Source organism: Myotis myotis, unplaced genomic scaffold (genome assembly GCF_014108235.1).
Source record: "Myotis myotis isolate mMyoMyo1 unplaced genomic scaffold, mMyoMyo1.p scaffold_m19_p_24, whole genome shotgun sequence".
Taxonomy (NCBI): Eukaryota; Metazoa; Chordata; class Mammalia; order Chiroptera; family Vespertilionidae; genus Myotis; species Myotis myotis.
The window spans coordinates 4,339,230-4,361,103 of NW_023416329.1; the positions used below are offsets into that span (position 1 = coordinate 4,339,230).

The window sequence follows — 21,874 nt, forward strand, 5'->3', positions numbered from 1 at the left end:
ACACAAGATGGCTGCACCCACAGTTGAGGCCAAGTTCCCATAATGAACCTTAATGAGCAATCAGCAGGGACCTGAGGCTGCTCCCCATCCAACACCCCCCTCCCTGTGGGGCTTGACAGGGGACCTCAGGCCACTCCCCCTGCCCTGGTGCCAGGCCAAGGACCTCAGGCCATGCCCCTCGCCTGGCGGGGCTTGACGGGGGCCCTCAGGACGCACCCCCTGCCCCAGCACCGGGCCAGGGGACCTGAAGCCACACCCAGCAGGGCTTGACAGGGAACCTCAAGGTGCGATCCCCACCCAGTAGGGCTTGATGGGGACCTCAAACCATGCCCCCCGCACCGGCACCAGGCCGGGGGACCTCAGACCATGCCCCCAGCCTGTCAAGGCTTGACAGGGGACCTTAGGCCATGCCCCCCATCTGGTGGGGCTTGACAGGACCGCATGGTGCACCCACTGGCCCGGGATGGAGGACCTCAGGCCATGTCCCCCCACCCTGGTGCTGGGCCAGGGGACCTCAAGCTACGCCCCCTGCCTGGTAGGGCTTGGTGGGGGAATCTCAGGCCACATCCCCCACCTGGCGGGGCTTGACAGGGGACCTCAAGGTGTGCCCCCTGCCCTGGCCTGGGCTGGGGGACCTCAGGCTGTGCCCCCAACCTGGCGCCGGGCCAGGGGACCTGAGGCTGCGACCCTGCTCGGCGGGGCTTAACAAGGGTGGAACCAGCCAGGTCTGGATCTAGCCCAATGGAGGTGGGGCCAACTGGGTCTTTTCGAGGCGCACGTGGGTGGGCAGGGACTTGACTCAAGGTCCCGTGATGTGCCCCAGACTCTGACAGGAGGGATATTTTCATATACATTTTACTAATGTTCTTTCATCTCTGACACTTCTATTATAGAGAAATGGCAAATAGCAATATTAAAATATTTCCTCTAATTAACCTCCCTTTAATGTGAACGATTTTCGTGCACCAGGCCACTAGTTAATTTTTAAAAGAATCAACCTGAATAGCCAACTAAAGACCAACTGACTAGAAGACTTACAAAAGAAGTCACATCTAGACTGGTAGGTAGGGTGGCGCTTCCCAAGCTGACTAGATGGGACCTGCGCTTCACCCCTCAGGAGCAGCTCCCACTGGGAGCCAGCACGTCACATCTGCCTGCACCACAGGGGACACCTGACAGGAAGCAGAAAGGATTTAACAAGGGCGCCCAGGCCTGCTCAACCCTTATTGGGTGCAGCCCCGTGGTGCTGGCTCAGAGTAGGGCACCCAGGTGGGCAGTATTTCTCAACAGCTGCCACACAGGAGCAAGAGAAGCCATGGGGCAGTGCTTGCATGTCCCCGTTCACCCGAGAGGTGGTACTGTGTCTGCTGAGCAGAGGCCAAGATCTGCCATCTCTCTCAATGACTTTAGCCCAGCCGTGGGCAAACTACGGCCCGCGGGCTGCATCCGGCCCGTTTGAAATGAATAAAACTATTGAAAAAAAAGACCGTACCCTTTTATGTAATGATGTTTACTTTGAATTTATATTAGTTCACACAAACACTCCATCCATGCTTTTGTTCCGGCCCTCCGGTCCAGTTTAAGAACCCATTGTGGCCCTCGAGTCAAAAAGTTTGCCCACCCCTGCTTTAGCCTCTCGCCTCTCAGTTCCTTAAGCTTCACTCTCCACAACTTTTACCTCCATTTGACCTAAAGCCACCCTCTCCCATAGGCACACGTAACCCAAATGTAACTACTCTGTCTTCAAAATCATTCACTCAAACATCCCAGTTGGTAAAAGCCACATCCTCACCTTGCTGGTACTTAACTACTTTCTACAATTATCCTCCAAGCCCCCCAACACCCTCCCCCCCCCAGTGCAGACAGTCCCTATGCTAATCCTGTCTGCTTCCTGTCAGGTGTCACCCTGGTGGCAGGCAAATGTGCTGAGAGCGGTGAAGTGTCCGTCCCAGGTGGCGACTATAAGCATACAGACAGGCTTGTGGCCGAGTCTGGAACATCTGTCCTCCTGCCTGGGGACAGAGAGAGAGCCTGCAAATGGACAGAATGTGCCTCAAGGCCTCGCACTCGCCCTGTAGGTACAAGGGTGAGCTGCTCTTGCTGCCGCTTGCCCTGGGCTGCACAGGGCACCCCCATCAGGAGAGCTCACGCTCCTGGGGGCTGCACTGCACCGCAGAGGCAGATTCTGGCCTTTCCTTCCAGGAATGACTTGGGAAGGCCCAGACCAGTCAGTAATCCTAGAACTTGAGTGAAGTGGGATCTGCTCAGCAAGACAGGATACCCCTGTGGAGTTCTGAGGTCTCAGGGTTGGGGGCTGGGACAGTAGTTTCAAAAACCACATATGAGCCTGCCCAGAAATGGAGAGATCATTCCTGCCAGCAAAAGGGGTTGCTCATGGGCAGACAACACACTTAAACCCTAAGCCGTGCCCGGTACCTGGTACCTGGTGGGTGATCATGGCAGCTGATACCACGTGGAGATCACTGTGCACCAGGCAGGGGCACACACACGTCTGCACAGGACCCACTGAGAAGGCACAATCACCATCACTGTTTTACAGACGAGGAAACTGGGGCACAGAGGCGTTAGGGAGCGTGAGCGGCAGTGCTGGCTCCTGTCCTCCTTGAGTGTGTCCTCCGCCCTGCAGGGCCTGGCTCCAGCCTCCCAGTGCTCCGTCAGTCAGCGCGCCCTTCCTCCTGGGTCAGATCGCAGCGGGCCTCTTCCGTTTGGCCATCGCTCTCAGGCCAGCTCCACACGGAGGCTCTGGTCCTCAGGGCTACTTTTCGGAGTAGATGAATAGGTGGTGGGAACAGCCAGCTCTTTACAGCAGCTGGAGGCAGGAGGCAGGTGGTTCGTGGGTGGCCTGCACGTCTGCCCACTGAGAACTCAAGTCCAGGGAGGCATCCCGCACTTCCTGTGAGAGCCAGCGTCCTGCACCCCGAACCTGCGCCGTCCTGGTCTGTGCAGTGAGCACATGAGCCTCTGGGAGGCCTGCGTCTTTCATACTCTTTGGGCTTTGCTTCCAGGCTTTGGAAAGTGACTTCGTCAGTGCCAACCTCCACCACTGGATAGACCTCATTTTCGGGTACAAGCAGCAGGGGTCGGCCGCAGTGGAGGCGGTGAACACCTTCCACCCCTACTTCTATGGAGACAAAGTGGACCTCGGCAGCATTGGGGACCCCCTGATCAGGAACACCATCCTGGGGTTTGTCAGCAACTTTGGGCAGGTGCCCAAACAGGTACGGCATGCCATGTCCTTTGTCTTCCTTTGTCAAATAAGTGTGCACAGCGTTGGGGGGGAGAGAGGACTTTTCTCCTGGGATGGGAGCGACGAGAGGACAAGAGGACCAAACAGGCAGGTGGTCTCCGATCACCCTCCTGTGCCTTCAGCGTCAAGGCTGGCCCTCAGTGGCATGGATGATGAAGGGGATGACAGTGTTAATGCTAATGTGAAGGCTACATTCAGCTCCGATGCATCTGAGGGCACCCTGATAGACCCACAGGACTTAATTCTTTATGTGCATCTGCCCCTAGAGTGGTTGTGAAGATCCAATGAGTGAAGGCGTCAAGGGCTCAGACGTCCCTGAGATATGGTTAGCACTCAACGGTGTTACTCATTAGTGTGGTGGCCTCCCGGAATTATTCCATGAGCTCTGTGTAAGGAGTCATTCTTCCACAGATGTGGACACGGAGGCTCAGAGGCTAAATAAGTTGCCTACAATGGCACCATGAGCAGGTGACAGAGGGAGCACTCGGGCCTCACCTGGCTGCTCCAGAACCCAGGTTGCATGGCCCCTGTGAGAGGCACCTCAGCCTGCCCCGGGCCCTGGTGGGGCTGCAAGGTCTCACGTGGGCCTGTGCCCCGCTGGCCCCACCCCTCAGGACAGTCCGGGGCAGTGTGGGCTTGCATCAGGTGGGCACCCGATGAATGGCATGCGGGAGAGTGAAATAGTTGTTTACGTGATGCTCGCTCTCTGGGTTTCCGCTTCAGTTCAGTGTGGAGAAATCTCACCCCTGAGCACTGCCACCTGGGCTCAGAAGCCTGGCCCCCAGGCCGGCCCGCCCGGGCAGTCAGAAGTTGCCCTGAGGACGGAATGCACAAGACTGCCAATTCCAGGACCATCCTGGGAGCGCCTGCCTTGCAGGAGAGCTGGACGGGCTCCTCCCAGTTAATGCGAAACGAATGAGTTCTCTCCTGCCTGGTCATGGGGACAGGCTTGTGTTTGCTCGGCTCCTGGTGAGGCGTGTGGAAGGCCCAAGGGGGCCTTGGACAGCGGGATGGCTGGCGCACCCAAATGCGGTTCTCAGGGAAGGCTTGCGGGAAGGAGGGCCTCTCAGGAGAGAAGCATAGGTAGCCTGATTTTATTTCTTTCATTTAAAAATTAGAATAATACAGATAAATCAATGAAATAATTCAAAATAGCAGTTGCCCCCACCTGTGTTCTGTGTTATATACTCATACGCCTTGATCACAAGGAAAAGTGTGTTCACGTTAGTGATTGTGGAGTGCACACACTTTCAGATTCTGAGTTTACTTAGTGGCATTTCATAGAGCTTGTACAAATATTTCTAAGTAATTAGCGGAATTAGGATTCCTCACGCGGCCCCCCCTGAAGACTGCGCACTGTCCCACCCAGCAGGGCGCCTGCTGACGCGTGCCAGGGCCACGTTGGTGCTCTGCTGGGCAGGGAGGAGTTCCATAGTCAATGTTCACGTCACATCCCCTCTGGTTTCTGCCTCTGCACCACCCACCCAGCCCTACGAGGTAGCTCAGCACCTGAGGGAGGACTTAGCAGAGCCGGGGCCAAGGCTGCTCCGAGGCCCAGTGGCCCACTGAGCCCCACCTGTGCCCGGGCGCCCCTCTGAGGTCAGCCCCTACCTCAGCCCTGGCACTGGGCATCCTGGCACCCAGCAGGAACTCGGGCACGGAGGGCCCGGTGGCAGGCTGGCGCTGGCCTTGGCCGCACCCCATCCCAGTGAGGATTCTGCAGGCAGCGAGCCTTTGCCCTTCCTGCTTTGCCTGCTTATGCCAAAAGGTTGGCATTGGGGACAATTGGACAATAGAAATCCAAGAAAAAGAAATAAGAAAGTCCACTAGTGGGGTCTGCCTGTGCTCTTTGAAATACTCAAACTCCTGATGCCAGGAAGGTGTGCTTCCCAGAGTGTCAGGGGAGGGAACCAACGGGAATTGCTCCAGCAGATGGGGAGGGCGTGGACTGGAGGGGAAAGGGCCCTTCTGGCCCTGGGTGGAGAGGCAGCTCCAGGGCAGGACGCCCAGTGAGTTCATCCTTGTCCCAGGCAGCCTGGGGAGCAGGCAGCCCGCAGCCAGTGGCGCTGTGCCCGCCAGTCCTGCACTGTGGCCTTGAGAGGAACCGCTGCTCTGGCCACATCCCAGGGCTCAGGCAGGTGCTTCTGTTTATGCTGATGATGCCCCTGAGCGCAGGGCCGGGCCAGGCGCACGGAGCAGAGGCGCGGCTGCTACTTGACGTGTCCAGCTTTTCCTCTGGCGTCGGCCCTAACGTCTGTCCCCGTGTCTCTCCAGCTCTTCACCAAACCCCACCCGGCCCGGACGGCGGCAGGGAAGCCCTCACCTGGAAAGGATGTCACACCTTCGAGCCTGCCGGGCCACCCACAGCCCTTTCCCTGCAGCCTGCAGTCCCTGCGGCCCTCCCAGGTCACCGTCAAAGGTGAGCACGGGCCCTGCTTGCTTTGGTTCTCGTTCCACAGTTGTCCCTTCAGGACCAGCTCCTCTGGGGCTCAGGGCACAGATGGGGGCCCCGTCTGACTGAGTCTGGGGTCAAAGCAGGAACCTGGGGAGGCGTCTGGTCGGAGAGGAACTCTGTCCAAGATGAGCTCCATCAGACCTGTCTGTCCATGTGTGTGTCTATCTGAGACACCCCCTCACTCATGTACACACACACTCCCCTCTACTCTTTAATGTGCACACACACACCGCTCTCTCTCTTTCTTGTACACACACACACACTTCTCTCTTTCATGTAGACACACACCCCTCTCTCCCTTTCATGTACACACACACACTCCCTTCTTTCTCTTTCATGTGCACACACACATACAACCCTCTCTCTCTTTCATGTACACACATACTCTTTCTTTCTTTCATGTACACACACACATACACACACACACACCCTCTGTCTTCCTCTCACACACACATACCCTCCTCGCTTTCAGAGCTGAGTGGGGAGGCCCCAGGTTTCCCAAGGGAGGGTTGCAGCCTCCTGACCTGGTACCTGCAGTCATCGCTACTCCTGGCACCAGGTGGGCCTGCAGCCCATTAACAGGAGGACGTGCTGGGCCTGATGGCCTGGGTGTGGGTTCCAGCCCGTCACTTCCTAGAGAAGCTATGTATGAAGTCTGATGTCTGTGCCCCTCGGGACATGCACTGACCTGGGAAATACCACTGCATGGAACATTCTGATCCCGGGGAGTACGTGTGTGTGTGTGTGTGTGTGTGTGTGTACATGAAAGAGAGAGAGTGGTGTGTGTGTGTGTGTGTGTGTGTGTGTGTACATGATAGAGAAAGGGGTGTGTGTGTACATGAAAGAGAGAGAGGGGTGTGTGTATACATGAAAGAGAGAAGGGTGTGTGTGTGTGCGTGTGTACATGATAGAGAAAGGGGTGTGTGTGTACATGAAAGAGAGAGAGGGTCGTGTGTGTGTATGTGTGTATGTGTACATGAAAGAGAGGGTGTGAATGTACATGAAAGAGAGAGAGGGGTGTGTGTGTGTGTGTGTGTGTTTATATTGTAGTTTTTCCATTTGAAGTCCCAGAACAGTGTGCTTGCACACCCATCCCTGCTAGATCTGGTGCCTGGGAAGATAGGTAGGACAGAACCCCAAGGCTCCTATGGCTTTGTGCCATATGCCCCCCAGCCATGGCCACTCCTTCCCTGCTGTCATCCCTGAAGAGACACTGACAACCTGCAGGGCCACCCACAGCTGTTTTCCTGCATGGCCACACACTGAGCTCATTGGCTTAGTCAGGGCGGAACTGGTCAGGGGACACCCTCAGGCCAGGGAACAGCCTCGGGCCAGGGGATAGCCTCAGGCTAGCAGACAGCCTCGGGCCAGAGAACAGCTTCAGGCCAGGGGACAGCCTCGGGCCAGGGGACAGCCTCGGGCCAGGGGACAGCTTCAGGCCAGGGGACAGCCTCAGGCTAGGGAACAGCCTCGGGCTAGGGGACAGCCTCAGGCCCAGGAGACACCCTCTGGGCCAGGGAACAGCCTCAGCCCCAGGGGGCACCCTCAGGGCCAGGGGACACCCTCTGGCCCAGAGGACACCCTTTGGGCCAGGGGGCACCCTCAGGCCAGGGAACAGCCTCAGGGCCTGGGGACACCTCAGGCCAGGGTCCAGGTGGCCCCTGGAGTGAGGCTAGGACAGAGGTGCCTCGGCCAGTGGCTCCTGCCAGGGCATGTGCTGTGCTGAGTCCAGTTGCCTGCCCTGGCTCCTTTGGGGTCCCAGATAAAGGGGTGTGGTCCTTTAATGTGTATGCTCCTCCATACTGACTGGGGGGCAGATATGTACCTTTTCTCTCTAGGCTCAGAGTCCCCCAAAGGCGCCATCGGCCACATCGTCCCCACCGAGAAGAGCGTCCTGGCCGTGGAGAGGGGCAAGCTGCTGCTGCCGCCCGCCTGGAGCAGGACCTTCTGCTGGGGCGCCGACGACCTCAGCTGCTGTCTGGGCAGCTACGGCTCTGACAAGGTGAGGGCCAGGCTGGCGGCCTAGCGATGGGACAGAGGTGTCAGGTGGGCGAGCCGAACGCAGGCAAGTCCCGGTGCCCCTGTCCCCCACGTGGCTGTGCCCAAGCAGGAGCGAAAGGGGTCACGTGACTGTGCCATGGCCCTCATGGGCTGAGCCATCGACCACCTTCCGAGGAATGAAGCTCTCGAGTTAGTGCGAGTCATGCTGTCTCCCTCAGGTCCTGATGACGTTCGAGAACCTGGCTGCCTGGGGCCGCTGTCTGTGCGCCGTGTGCCCGTCCCCCACGACAATCGTCACCTCTGGGGACAGCTCCGTGGTCTGCGTATGGGAGCTCAGTATGGCCAAAGGCCGCCCCAGTGGCCTGCACCTCAAACAGGTACCATACCTCAGGCAGGAGTGGGGGCCTGGGCAGGTGTAGTCCCTAGGGCAGGTGTAGTCCCTAGGGCAGGTGTAGGCCTAGGGCATGTGTAGTCCCTAGGGCAGGGGTGCCCTGGGCAGGTACAGGCCCTCACATGCCCCAACAGGGAGGTATGGAGGTGGCACAGGCTCTGGGTCATGGAGGGCACCATTCTGTGCCCAAGGTGGATTTAACAATGAGAGGGTCTGCATGCACATCAGCGCCAGTGACTCTGGTGTCCTGCCCTCCGGACATGTGGGGGCCTCTGCCCTGGCACTTCTCTGTGGGCAGCCGCATGCTCCCCTCCACAGCCCTGTAGGTGCTGTGTCATCGCTGCACAGGGGGTAGGGGGAGAAGTGCAAGGAGCTTCCATAACTCACCCAAAGTCGTGGCGCCAGGAAATGAAATGAGGAGGGGCCGTGGCAGGGGGTGAGCAAAGCAGCCGGGGTGGTGGGCGGCAGAGGACTCCTGGCCCCACCTCACCAGGCACCGCCACGCACAGCGAAGGGCAGACACCCACTGCTTCCGGATGACCCGCACCCGCACCTGATCTTGTAGAGCAGGTGGTGGTGTTCTACTTTCAGAACTGACCCCAGACAGGTCGGGTCTGCATTCCAGTCCAGGTCTGTCCAACTGTGAACCCCATGCCCTCTCCCTGTGTGCTCTGGAACCTGCCCAAGACCCCTGGTGGCACTTCCCCCTCTAAAATGCAATGTTGTCTGACGCCTGTTTGGTCATTGGCCACGTAGCCCTAACGTAGCAAAACCAAAGCTAATCACACACAGCTGACCACTGACCGATTTCCTCAGTGGGACACATTTCCCAGCACGTGATCTGGGTTCTCTGTGTGTCCAGGCCACCCCGGCACCCGTGCGGTGCGCGGGGGCCCTCGGTAGCCATGCGGAGGGATGTGTTGGGGCTGCACTGGGGCGGTTTCATCCTGCAGAGGTGGCGGCACCCTGAGGGGCAGCGGGCAGTGAGGGCAGGGGAGCCCTCTGCTCAGCTTGGCGCTCCTGCCTGCCCTGGTGCACGTTACTCCTTCCTTCCCATCCGCCGCTGTGGCCCAGGGCTGGCTCTATTCCAGAGCGAGGTGAAGACTGCAGTGCCCTGTGTACTGCCCCCTCTCCCAGGCCCCACTCAGGAATGGTGAGAGGCACAGCCCGACCCCAAACTGGCGTGGGGGCCGGGGAAGCAGCCCTCCCCCTCGGCCCCGGGCCCCCCAGGAGTGAAAATGCTCTGTGGAGCCCACTGACAGCACAACATGGAACTCACCCTCCTCTCCCCAGATTCGTCAGGAGGAAAAGGTGTGGGCCGTCCTTCTAGGCAAAGTCAAACCCGTACCAGGGCCTTGGGGCCCCAGGCTACCAGCTGCTGAGCAGCGGGGCCTGTCCCCAAACGGTAAACAGAGAAGTCATCATTAAATAGCTCCACAGACAGATTTTGAAATTGTTTTATTTTAAAAGAGATTACACCATTAAAGACAAATTTCAAACTCACTTCAAAGCAGAATGATTCCCTATAATCCCCATAGAAGCTGCCCTGTTGCCTGTGTCCACCCAGGCACACACATCCATGCCTTCCTGACCATTATGCGGATGTGTTCAGTCGCGTCCACCCAGCCTATCAGATTGGTTTTGCTTTCCTACAGTCTCTATAATTCACATTTCATTTGTTCCCCAAGATTTCATTTCCGTGGGATTACATTTCAGTTGGTCCATGGCACCCACCACAGTCCCGTCAGCCACTGTTTCCAAGCACAAAAGGATTGAACAGGAGGCAGGCCGCATCCTCCGCAGGTGGCTGGTCGCTTCTGATGAATTGTCTCCTTGAGATGCGTTTTCAGACGCGGAACTGGAGCAGCGATACGCTGCTCTGTGGCAGCCCCATTGCTTTGCGGTGCCTCCACGCTTAGCTAGGAGGGCCCGGCTCACCATGGCACCCGGCATGAAGCAGCATTTCCAGAGGCCTTCATTTATTTAATGTTTGCGACTTCACTTTGGTCCAAGATGACAGTTTGAGGCATTTTAACTGACAGTGGAGAGAGGTGTAACTCTGAGGAGCAAAGGAACTGGTGGAGGACACATTGAAGCTGCCGCCCTCTCTGGCTTCCCAGGCCTCTCCAGGGGCCGGTGCTGCTGCCTTTGTGGGTCAGGGTGCCTGTGTGTGCTCTCCCCAGAGAGCAGCAGCCCGGCCCTACTAACCTGCTTCTCTCTTAGAACCCCAGCCTCACTCCGGCCACTGGCCGTCACTCTTTGGAGTCACTGTGTCCCCTGTGGTCAGAACTGAGTCATCAGACTTAGCTCACCCTGGGAAGAAGCCAGAAAGCTCACGCCAAACCCCCCACTTTCCTCCATTCAGACGGTTTCTGCGTTCCCTGACGACCCAGATCCTCCGTGGGCCATGGCCAGAACCTTCCAGCACCATCCAGTGGTGCCATGTTAGGTTCCACTGAGGACACGGAAATCCGAGGCAGAACTTTTCATTGCTGTGACCAGGCAGGTGACAGCTTTGACCCAAATGAGCACGGTCTGTTCTGAAGATGGAGGTTTACCACCAGGGAAGCGGTGACCACATCTCAGACGGCCACCTCCGCATCTGGTTCCGGAGGAGAGAGGCACGTGCGTGTGCAGCAGCCTCACAGCACCCACCTGAGCCTCTGGTGGTTGTGACCACGCCCGTGCCAGTAGCACTTCCCAGCTCCTGGCACGTGTCTCTAGGGAACAAGCCCTCAGGCCAGATCTGGACACATAACCATCCACGAACCAGGCCTGACCCTGCACAGGCCAACCTGAGGGTCTGACACTGAGTCGGAGTCACCCACTGCCACATGGCTGACTGGCTCTGAGCCTGGCTCCATCGGACTTCAAAAGTCACCCCTGTTAGCCAAAACCAGTTTGGCTCAGTGGATAGAGTGTCGGCCTGCGGACTGAAGGGTCCCAGGTTCGATTCCGGTCAGGGGCATGTACCTGGGTTGCAGGCATATCCCCAGTGGGAGATGTGCAGGAGGCAGCTGATCGATGTTTCTCTCTCATCGATGTTTCTAACTCTCTACCTCTCTTCCTTTCTCTCTGTAAAAAATCAATAAAATATATTTAAAAAAAAAAAAAGTCACCCCTGTTAGCTATGACCTAAGCTCCCTGCTTTCTTCAGGGTCGCTGTGTTTCTGGGGTCCCTCAGTGTGGTGCCCAAACTTGAGTGTGAGTGAAAGCTCCCAGGTTTGAGAAGACCTGGGGTGGGCTCCATGGAGTTTCTAAGCCGTAGTCTGGGAGAGGGCCTGAGGGTCTGCCTGTGCAGCCAGCTCCCAGCGATGTGTATGCTGCCGGCTGGGGTGCACATAGACAGAGCCCTTGAGACACATGCAGGGGACAGAGCACAGGTGCTGCCGCCTCTGCCGGCTTATGATAAAGGGACACTGCTCCTCCCACCTGGGCCTCAACCCGGGGATGGACGGAACTGAGGGTAGCCATGTGTGCATGCTCACTCACACACACTCACACACAGGCAGGTGCCTCCCCCACACACACACAGTCTCACCCACACAGTCACATACACACACACACTCTCACATACAGTCACACGCATACATACACACACGTACTGATACACACATAGTTACACACACCCTCACTCACACTCATACATTCTCACATACACACACATACTCATACTCAGACATACACACACTCACATATAACTCATGTAATAGACACACGCACACACACTCACCCTCACACGCTCTCATACATGCACATAGCCACATACACTAACACACTCTCACACATTCACACACACACTCACATACCCTCCAGGCTCTGGAATCACTGAATCACTCCACCTCTGTTTCCTCACCTGGGGCCGGACGGTAAAAGGAAGAGTGGAGCATCTCATCAAGCAGCTGGATTGCTGGTCCCTCCCCTAACCTGTAGTCCTGTCTCTTGTCCCAGGCCTTGTACGGACACACCCAGGCTGTCACCTGCCTGGCAGCATCAGTCACCTTCAGCATCCTGGTGAGTGGCTCCCAGGACTGCACCTGCATCCTGTGGGACCTGGACTACCTCACCCACGTGGCCCGCCTGCCCACCCACCAGGAGGCCATATCTGCTGTGGCCATCAGCGACATCTCGGTGAGGACCCCTTTCTCAACATCTGTGTCCTTGACATGTCTGTGAGCCCGGCTGTTTGCATGGTAGGTGGTGCCCTCGAGAAACCCAGGGGCTGAGCACCCGGAAGTTGAGAGTGCCCCAGATGTGCGGAGCATTCTCTACACAGGCAGGATGGGGCCATTAGCATGTGCAGCACGGGGGTCTAGGTTTCATTCTGTGCTTCCTTCTCTTCTCCCTTGGGATAGCGGGGGCAGTGGGAGGTCTCTGTTCTGGCAGGGGGACCATGGAGTGTGGCAAGAGGTTGGCTTTGGTGAGGTGTCTGCTGAACTTACTAATTCAGCTTGTTGCCTGCAAATCATTGGGGACTCAGCAGGTGCCTCTGGTCTCCATGGCAGGAAGTGCTGTTGTCTCTCCATGCTGGGTGCCTATGGGGAAAGAGAGAGAGAGAGAGAGAGAGAGAGAGAGAGAGAGAGAGAGAGAGAGAGAGAGAGAGAAATCTCAGTGTGGAGTTTCTCCCAGGCTAGAATCCCCATCATGGGGCAATGGGGCATAGGCTTATCTGAGGATGCTGAGGCCCACATCAGCTTGTAGAAAACCCCAGGTCTCCTGGGCAGGGGCACAGCAGGAAAGGGGAGCATGGGAGGAGGGGAGATGATGGACGGGCTTCCTAGTGCCAACTTTGGCTGAAAATGGTGCCCGGGTGGACTTTAATCCAAAATGAATGTTACGTGGGCAGATGGAGGGTGGATAGATGAGTAGATCAATGGAGAATGATGGATAGAGAGGTGGATGGATGGATGGATGGATGGGCAGATTGAGGGATGCATGGGTAGATGGATGGCAGAGGGATAGTTAGATGGATACATAGGTATGTGGGTGGCTGGATATTTGGGTGAACTAGTGAGTGGATGGTGGATGGAAAAATGGAAGGTGAACAGATGAATGAGTGGGTGTATCAGGAAGGCACCAAACCCTGATCTGCAAGAATGTAAAGCCTAGAATGAATGATGTCCCCAGACCTCAGAGACGACTTATATTGGGACAACAAGTTGTTGAACTCAACTTGTCCAGGAGCCAACCTAGTTTACTAAGTACCTGCTGGTCCCAGTGCTCAATGCTGGGCAGCCATGGTCTCTGGCCTCAGGCAGGGACTTGGGGGAGCCCAGCCCCGGCGGTGGGGGAGGACACAGAGCTCTGACCTCCCTTCTGTCGGTAATGCAAGGTTCAAAGGCTTGGCGCTATGCATCCCTGTGACAGTGGCCACTAATCCACTGGACACAAAACTAGACAAGGACTTGAGGAGCAAACACTCTGGATATAAACATTTAGAAGATGCAGTGGGAAAATTCCTCCTCAGACATTCCCTCCAAAGGGACATTGTTCAATCTTATGAGCCACATGTAGCCATTTGAGCCTCTGTACTCTGCCCTCTACCCCGTAATGTCCAAAACTTCTTAGGGACAAGGATGGCCGGCCAGGTGCAGGCTCTGTGTACACCCCTTCCCATCAGTATACTGCCAGGGAGAGAGCTGTGAGGAGGCCAAAGGGCAAGCCCACCAGCATGTGCAGGGAAAGCAGTGTCCAAGCAAGCAGAGGTGTAAGAAGCTGGGACCTCACAGCTGCGCGAGAACGCAAGGCAGACCCAAGTCAGCGGGAAGAAGGGGGTGTCTCAGGAGGTCTTGGGGCACCTGGTTAGTCTTCAGAAGATGGCGGGTTGAGGGTGCTTGGTGCACAGACTGAGAGCTTGAGCAAGTGGCTGAGCAGGAGGCTCGGGGGCAGGCAGTGACCCCGCTTGGAGTGAAGCCAGGTCTCCCTGCGCAGGGCACCATTGTTTCCTGTGCTGGAGCCCATCTGTCCCTGTGGAATGTCAACGGACAGCCCCTGGCCAGCATCACCACAGCCTGGGGCCCAGAAGGAGCCATAACCTGCTGCTGCATGGTGGAGGGGCCAGCATGGGACGCAAGCCACGCCATCATCACTGGAAGTCGCGACGGCATGGTCCGGGTAGGTGTGTCTGGGGTAGGAGGAGCGCGCGGTACAAGAATGTGTTCATCTTTATTCTGCTCCCTTCCTCCAAGGGGCTGAACCTGCAGGCTGCATGAGACCATTCCAGACCAGGTCCCTGTAGCAAGTGAGGGCAAAGACAAGGCTCTTTCCAATATGTGTGTACAATTTATACAGACATACCCCAGACATACCCCTCACATAATGAAATAAACATTTACCACAAAGCATGAAAGTTGAATGGCCAAATGCATAAGAACATAGCCCAGTGGTAAAAAGAGATATTTGTACCATTCATTAATCTATTCACCCACTTGCCCACTCATCTACCCATCCAACTATTTATATCTCTACTTACCCATCTATCTATCCATCCATTCATCCACCCATCTATCCATCCATCCAATAAAAGATCCACCCATCTACCCAACTATTTATCTCTCTCCTTCCTTCCTTCCTCCCTTTGTTCTTTCCATCCATATATCTATCCTCCCATCTACCCTTTCATCCATACATCTGTGAATCTATTCAGCTACCCAATGGTTTGTCCAACTACTCATCCATCCATCAATCCATACATCCATCCATCCATACATCCATACATCCACCCAACCATCCATGTAACAGTCATTGAACTCTGGCTCTGTGCCAGTCACTTTATATAGGGCACACAGACAGTAATGATAAACAGGTCATTGTCCTCAGATACTCATATTCCAGAAGAGGGGACAAGCAGAAAATATACTCATGTGGTTTGTGCTATCATTGGGATCACTGAAATGTGCTGTGGATCCTCTAAGGGGGGCCACGGAGAGGGGGAGCATCAAGAAACCAAGAAGGGAAGGAGAGAGAAACATTGAGGTGGAAAGAACGGGATGGGATAAACAAAATACAGGTGATTTTTCTGTGACTGACAGGAAGGATGAAGGAATGAGTAAAGATAAAAAACAATTAAGAGACACATTCAAACAACTGTCAATTGAATTCTACATTTTATGAAAGGAAATGTTAATTGAATACTACAAGATATTCAAGAAAATGCCCATTGAATTTTGTAAGCATTTAGGAAAGCTCGCTCCTTTAGCCTTGCCCTCAGAGGTCTCTACACTCAGTCTCAGAATCATCATGGAGATGATACTTCAGGAAGCAGAACGGCTAACATGGTGGATATTCTGAGAGGAGAGTCCATTTATTTCCATCAGAGAAGGTGGCGTTTCAACTGATGTCTAAGGACAAGGGGGAGTCAGAGGGTCTGGAGGAGGCCATACAGGTGGGGGCCAGCTGCCCGGACAGGAGAGACGAGGCTGAGGAGTCACCTTAAGGTCCCATCTGTGCCGAGGGGCGCAGGGTCTTTGCAGAGAGCAGGGTGTCAGGAGTTGGCTGCAGGGTGAGGAGGCCACAGGTCTGGGCTCGGTGGCGCATGGTCCACATGGTCAGCCAGAGGAGCGGGCTGGCTGAGCATCAGGTGCTTTTCTTCATCCCCCCCCCCCCCCCCCCATTGCTCAGCTTGGGAGCTGAGCGCCTGCATAGCCCAGAGCTCACAGAAGCATCTAAGCATGGAAGTGGAGGCTGGTCCTTGGCCTTTGGCAACAGAAGTCCAGACTCAGCAAGTGCAAGCCCTGTGTGGTCAGCCTGAGGGTACTGACAGCATGGCTCAGACCAGGGTCAGAGGATGGAGGCCCAGCTGCTGAGTGGTGAAGGGGGCCCCGGTGGGGTGGCAGTGGGACGAGAGGGCATTAGCTAAGTAACTTGGTTATAAACTGGCTGCTGAGCCTTTTCCTTGTAGGTCAGGGGTGAGGAAGATGTACTATGAACCCCCAGGGGTGGAGAGGGAACCATCCGAACTGCAGCTTGGCTAACACTTTGCACAGGGAAGCTGGAGCCTAAGCAACCTTTTTCCCAAGAATTCATGAACATCAGCAGCGGCAAGGCACCCTGCCTCCCCCTCCCTGGAGGGTCCCTGCTTCCCGCTGTGACGGAATGGGATGGGCCCTGAGCCTGCAGAGGGACCACTTCTCCCGCCCATAGCGATTTTTCCTTTCGGCAGATTTGGAAGACCGAGGACATGAAGGGGTCTGTTCCTGGGGAGGTGGCACCGGAGGAGCCCTCGGCTCCGCCCACCAGCCCGAAAGGTGAGTGCCCCACCAGGGGTGCAGCCAGCAAGGCGCCTTTGCTGGTTCAGCCCTCCCTCTCCTGCCCCCTCCTCAGCCTCAGGGCTGCAGCTGAGTGAGAAGGAAGTGGTCATGTGCTTCTGGGTGACTTTGGGCGAGTTACTGGACCTCTCTGTGCCTCAGTTTCCTCCTCTCTTGCAGCTGTCATGGAGACGTCTGTTGTTCAGGGATGAGAGGGCATTAGCTAAGTAACTGGGTTACAAACTGGCTGCTGAGCCTTGTCCTCCTCTCTTGCAGCTGTCATGGAGCCCAGGGAAGGCACTGGGTCTCTCCGGACCTGCGAGGTGCTGGGGAGGCAGGAGCACAGTTTCCTGCTGGAGGCTGTGGGGTGGGCAGCAGCATGGAGAAGCTCTGCCAAGTGGCGGCCTCGGCCTCAGAGCCTCAGCCTACAGGGACCCTGAGCTCTGGCGCGTGCGGCTTGGCTGTGTGAACGGGGCGTGAGGGGGTGGGGGGGGTTGTCAGGGCCTCCTGAGCATCTGGAAGGGCCACACCTTGCAGCGCTTGACTCTCTCTCCAGCTGCCTGGATGGCTCCACAATGTCCAACTGCCCAGCCAGGGTCTGGTCCAGCTGGAGAGCCAGGCTCCAGGCAGGAGCAAGGAGGGGTCACGCCATATCCCCAGGGAGAGGAAGGTCGTAGGCCGCAGCCAGCCCTGTTCATCCAGGTTCACCCACCCAGCTCCCCACGCGAGTTCCTCAAACCCGCTGTGCGCATCATCAGCATTGGCATCGCCCGGGGGGTTATTAAATGCAGAGCCAGGTCCTGTGCCCAGCCCAGCCCCCAGGAAAAGGTTGGGGCTGTTAGGATTTCATGTCTGTCAAGTGCCCAGGTGGCTCTTGGCACGCACCCTAGGATGAGAACCGCTGCTTGGAGCAGAGCCTCTTGGGATTGGGGTAGAAAATGTGTCCCCCTGCTGCCACCATGGTGTCATTGCTGCGCCTGACGGAGAGCGGACACGAGCAGCCTCACGGGTCACACGGTCCATGCATGCTCAGTCCTCATGGCAGCCCTGTGCAGTAGATGTCTCCATGACAGCTGCAAGAAAGGAGGAAACTGAGGCACAGAGAGGTCCAGTAACTCGCCCAAAGTCACCCAGAAGCACATGACCACTTCCTTCTCACTCCTGCCACCAGGGCAGATGTGACCACTGCCGGGCAACCTCCATCACAGCTAATGCCAGGGAGCCACGGTCCTCACTGCCAGCCCGTCTTCTCTGCCATGAGCGCAGGCACCAACCAGCCTTATCCTCCATGCTGAGCCAGCTTAGAGCTGGCAGATGCAGGTGCAGGCGCATCAGCCTCAGCCAGTGCAGGTCGGGTGCTCATGATATTGCTCCAAACTTTGTCAGAAAGGGGCCAGGATTGGGCATGACGCATGCATGTGTGCATACGTGTCCCGTGTCCTCAGGTGCCACAGGGGCAGGAGGAGAGCCTTGAAGACACGAGGGCACGGCACCTGTGCGCATGTTCTCTGACTTCCGTCTGGAGTCCATTTACTTGTCCGTTGCAGCAGGACCTGCCAGTTGAGTACAGTTTACTTGAGGAGCCCCTCAGAGAGTTGGACTCAGTCTGGAATGTAAAAGTGCTCGGGGCAGCTGGTTGCTCAGGCTTGTCCGCAGCGCACATGCACACACGTGTCCTGGTGCACAGGCTGCCTGCACACCCAACAGCCACCTGGGGCAGCGGGCAGCTGCCTCCTTCCCGCCCAGACGCCAGCCAAGTGGCTTCACAGGGGCAGACGCAGCTGAGGTCTCTCCATCTCGCCTCCGCACTGAAGGAATTACTGTCTGCCCCCAAATGCGGTCATTAAAATGAGCGAAGTAACAATCATTGAGTTATATTTTTTGAAAAAACATTCTCAGCATTTAATTATTGGTTGTGGTGTGAGAGGATTTAGATAAGTTGATAAAGCCAACTTTATATAATTTATTTTTACTAGGCAATTAAGGGCTGCATTACATCCTGGCAGCAAGGTATTGTGGGGCATCTTATTAAGCATAAAGCCAGTAAACACTGATGAACAATTTTGCTGAACTAGGCATGCAATTTAGAAAGCAATAATACACAAATCCAATTTGGTCCACCACGGATCCGCGGCACGTCAGCACATGTAACTATCACAGCCGGCAAATTAAATTGGGACGGCCCTTTTTGCAATAGCACAGGCCAAGATTAAATATATTTTCCCCTCAATTTAGCAAGTTGCTGACCACAAATATAAATATGTGTGTGTGTGTGTGTGTGTGTCCCTCGTGTGGGCGCACACGTGCATGTGTGTGAAGCCACTTGGGCTTGCTAACTGGATCTCGCACGCTCCCCACAGGTCACAGGTGCGAGAAGAATCTTGCCCTGTGCAGAGAGCTGGACATCAGTGTTGCTTTGACAGGGAAGCCCAGCAAGACCAACCCTGCGGTGACGGCTCTGGCCATGTCCAGGTAACCACAGCTTGGCTTCTGCAGGCCTCCAGCAGAGGGCGCTGTGGCCACCCCGGGGAAAGTCTGGGCCTGGCTCAGACAGCCTCACTGTGGGACACAGGACTCAGGTCAGGTGGCCATGCGGGGCCCTAGGAAATGTATTTTAGCACATACATGTCCTTGCTCTGTCTCATGGAATACCCATGAATCCACAAAGAAATCCAAAAGGTGAAAGTAAATTGCTTTGTGATTTTATCCTAAAGAAGGCCTTTTCCTGAGGCCGCTGCCGATTGCAATGTTTATCCTCTTAATGCCAGGAGGGCTCTGACCCCATGCAGAATAGCCACATGTCAGAGACCACAGGGCCCCGCTGCATCTCAGCACCGGAAGCACCTGGGGAAGCCGGAGGCGGGGGCAGGCTCGTGGTGCGGGACTGCAACCTCCATGCTGGCCATCTCCTGGCTGCGGCTGGGATAAGCTTCCTCTCACAAGCCTGTCTCTTCTTTCTCTTCTCAAGAAACCAGCCCAAGCTCCTGGTAGGCGATGAGAAGGGGAGAATATTTTGCTGGTCGGCAGAGGGGTAGGAAGGAAGAGATGGCAGCGGCCCGGGCGCAGCAGCCGTGGCAGCTGCAGGGATGAAGCTGTGCCTGGACACCTCCCCTCTCCTCGGCTCCCGGGACCTCGGCCTTGCCCTGCACCATCGTGGGCTTTTACAGACGGGTAGGAGCTTGGGGCTCCTGTGAGCAGCATGCTGGAAGCCGGGACCCTGACAACACCTGCTCACCAATCACATAGGATCGCCTTTCAAAGAGCTTCTTGCACTGAAAAAAACGGGGTTGCTTACTGAAAACTAGTGGGAAATACTGTATTGTCTTTATTTTATTAAAATGACTATTTTCCGAGTGTAAGTGCTCCTGAGTGTGACGTCGCCACCCTCTCCAGGCAGCCTTTGCATCTCTCTCCTTAGGAAGCCCAAGGCTCAGGGAAGCCGCCCTCCTGCCTCCTTCGTCAGCCCCTCCAGTGGTCTTGACTGCCCTGCCGGGCCTCGCGGGGAGTGAGGGGCCTCATTCAAGAGGCTTCCGTGGCTGAGGCACAGGCCTCGGACCTGAGGCTGCCCAGTGCAGGCACAGGGCAGTCCGCCTGCAGGGCCAGCCCACCTAGGCCTGCCCGCTCGGCTCTGCACCCCCAGCGGTGGGGGTCCCGGCCAGGCCCTGGCATGGCAGGCTCTTCCCAGGACCCGTCCTTCTGTGAAGGCCAAGGGCCAGGGTCCACATGGCAATTAGAGCTGGAGCTGCTCCTGGGAAAACTTGGATGCCAGGTGACCCCTGCTGTCCACTGAGCACAGGGCCCTCTGAGGAGTTCTAGTCCCTTTGTGCCGGGTCACCGTGGGCTGTCGTTGGGCTTGGAGGGCCTCCCCTCACGTGATTGTCCTCTCCCAGCAGCCTTCAGAACTCCTGAGGGACACGCACCTGCCCCTTGAGGGCGCCCAGCTCCTTAGCGCCATCTCCCCTCCCTTGACTTCTCCTCTAGGGAATCCTGGTCATTCCCAGGTTCCTATAAGCCGGGCACAGCCCGAGACCCCGCTAATCTAGCTCAGGCCTGGGGTGGCAGGAAAGGGGCCTGGTGTCTGATGGCTCCAGGGGCAGTGAGTCAATTTAGAGATAAATGAGGAAGTAGAAGTGGTGTATAGCTATGTCCAGAGCAGTGACGAGGGGGTTAGAAAACAGGGACCTGTCTGTAAACCTGGAAGTACCTGCGAAGAGAAGGTGGTGGAGGAGACACAGCTCCGGGTCAGGGCACTGCTCCTCGGAGGAGAGGGCTGACCCGGCCAAGGATCGGCTGCTCCGTACTGTCTGCAGGCGCTGTTAGCTCACAGGCCTTTCCGCCTCCTATCCTAGTCTGTCTAGGCTGCACCGGACGGCCCCAAACTGAGGAGCAGAGAGCACCCCTCCCCAGGTTGGCCAAGAATCAGGGTCGTAAACCCAAGGCTGGCTGCTGTCATGCTCCAAACGCGAGCCACAGTGCTGGCCCACGTGGACGGTGCGCTGGCCCAGAGGCTCTCTCAGGCACGTTCACTCAACAAGCCTTTCCGAGCACTGGCCTTGGCTTCCCAATATCATGGGGGGAGGGGGAGCAGCGTTGGGTCTTGCTGCAAACACGGGTGACTTGAGGGGAAGAGCTGTAGGGGAGACATTCACGCCCTAGGGCAGGTGAGATCCCTGGCTGGGAGATGACGCCAGCTCTCATAGCTCTGGAGGCCAGACGGCTGAGGTGACAGTGTCAGCAGTGTCTTTGTCCCTCCTTGGCTGTAGATGGCTGTCTTTTCCGTGTCCTCACACGGTCTTTCCCTTGTAACTGTCTGTGTCCACATTTCTCCTTTTTATGAGAACACCAGTCAGACTGGATTGGGTCCTGCCCTAATGATGCCAATTTAACTTACCTCCTCACAGATGCCATCTCCAAACAGGGTCAAACCTGCGATACTGGCGATCAGGAGTTCAACGCTGAGCTCCAGAGGGACCATTCAGTGGACAACTCGGTCCCTGGCACTGGCTGGAGGAGGTGGCCCTAGAGGAAGAGCTGGCGGGCAGGCAGGGTGTGGCCTTGCCGCCATGGAAAGCAGGGCATTTAGGAAGAGGGCAGCACTGGCAGAGACCCAGGGCTCAGGGCCGGAGGCAGGACGAGCCAATGGGCCAAGACAGGGCAAGGCGCCAGCAGTTGCTCTAGGCTGAGGGCTGGATGGGCAAGGTGAGGGGAGTGAGGGGTAGAGCTGGGCTGTCCACCCCCTGGCTCCTTCCCAGTGCACGGCTCACAGGAGGTGCTCCAGAGCGTGGCTTAGTCTCTGAGTGAATGAATGAGCCACGGCGGTGGACATGCAGAGGTGGTGGTTCTGGGAGGAAGGAATAACTTCGAGTGGTGGCAGGTCTGGACAGCGGCCCTTCCACAGTCGGGTAAAGCAAAATGGAGTGAGGAAGGTGGGAAGAGGCTCCAGGAAACTGGTGGGATGTCCAGGTGGGACCAGGCTGCAGTGAGGTTGATGCCCGCAGCCTGTGGGTAAACTG

The 21,874-nt window shown here is 56.6% G+C and overlaps 1 protein-coding gene across 3 annotated transcripts in view; it reads left to right on the forward strand.

Annotated features, from left to right (window-relative positions):
- WDFY4 (WDFY family member 4) overlaps positions 1–19,715 on the forward strand; it is a 249,179-nt gene extending 229,464 nt beyond the window's left edge. For 2 of the 3 annotated variants that reach the window (XM_036355974.1, XM_036355975.1), the window contains exons 54-62: positions 3,027–3,239; positions 5,543–5,687; positions 7,541–7,725; positions 7,943–8,101; positions 12,067–12,246; positions 14,047–14,229; positions 16,277–16,361; positions 18,722–18,833; positions 19,330–19,715. In XM_036355974.1, coding sequence (XP_036211867.1) covers positions 3,027–3,239; positions 5,543–5,687; positions 7,541–7,725; positions 7,943–8,101; positions 12,067–12,246; positions 14,047–14,229; positions 16,277–16,361; positions 18,722–18,833; positions 19,330–19,396 — 1,329 coding nt within the window. In that variant the 3' untranslated portion in view covers positions 19,397–19,715. The remainder of the gene's footprint in view (positions 1–3,026; positions 3,240–5,542; positions 5,688–7,540; positions 7,726–7,942; positions 8,102–12,066; positions 12,247–14,046; positions 14,230–16,276; positions 16,362–18,721; positions 18,834–19,329) is intronic. The other variant, XM_036355976.1, reaches the window with a different exon arrangement.
- The last annotated feature ends 2,159 nt before the right edge of the window (positions 19,716–21,874 follow it).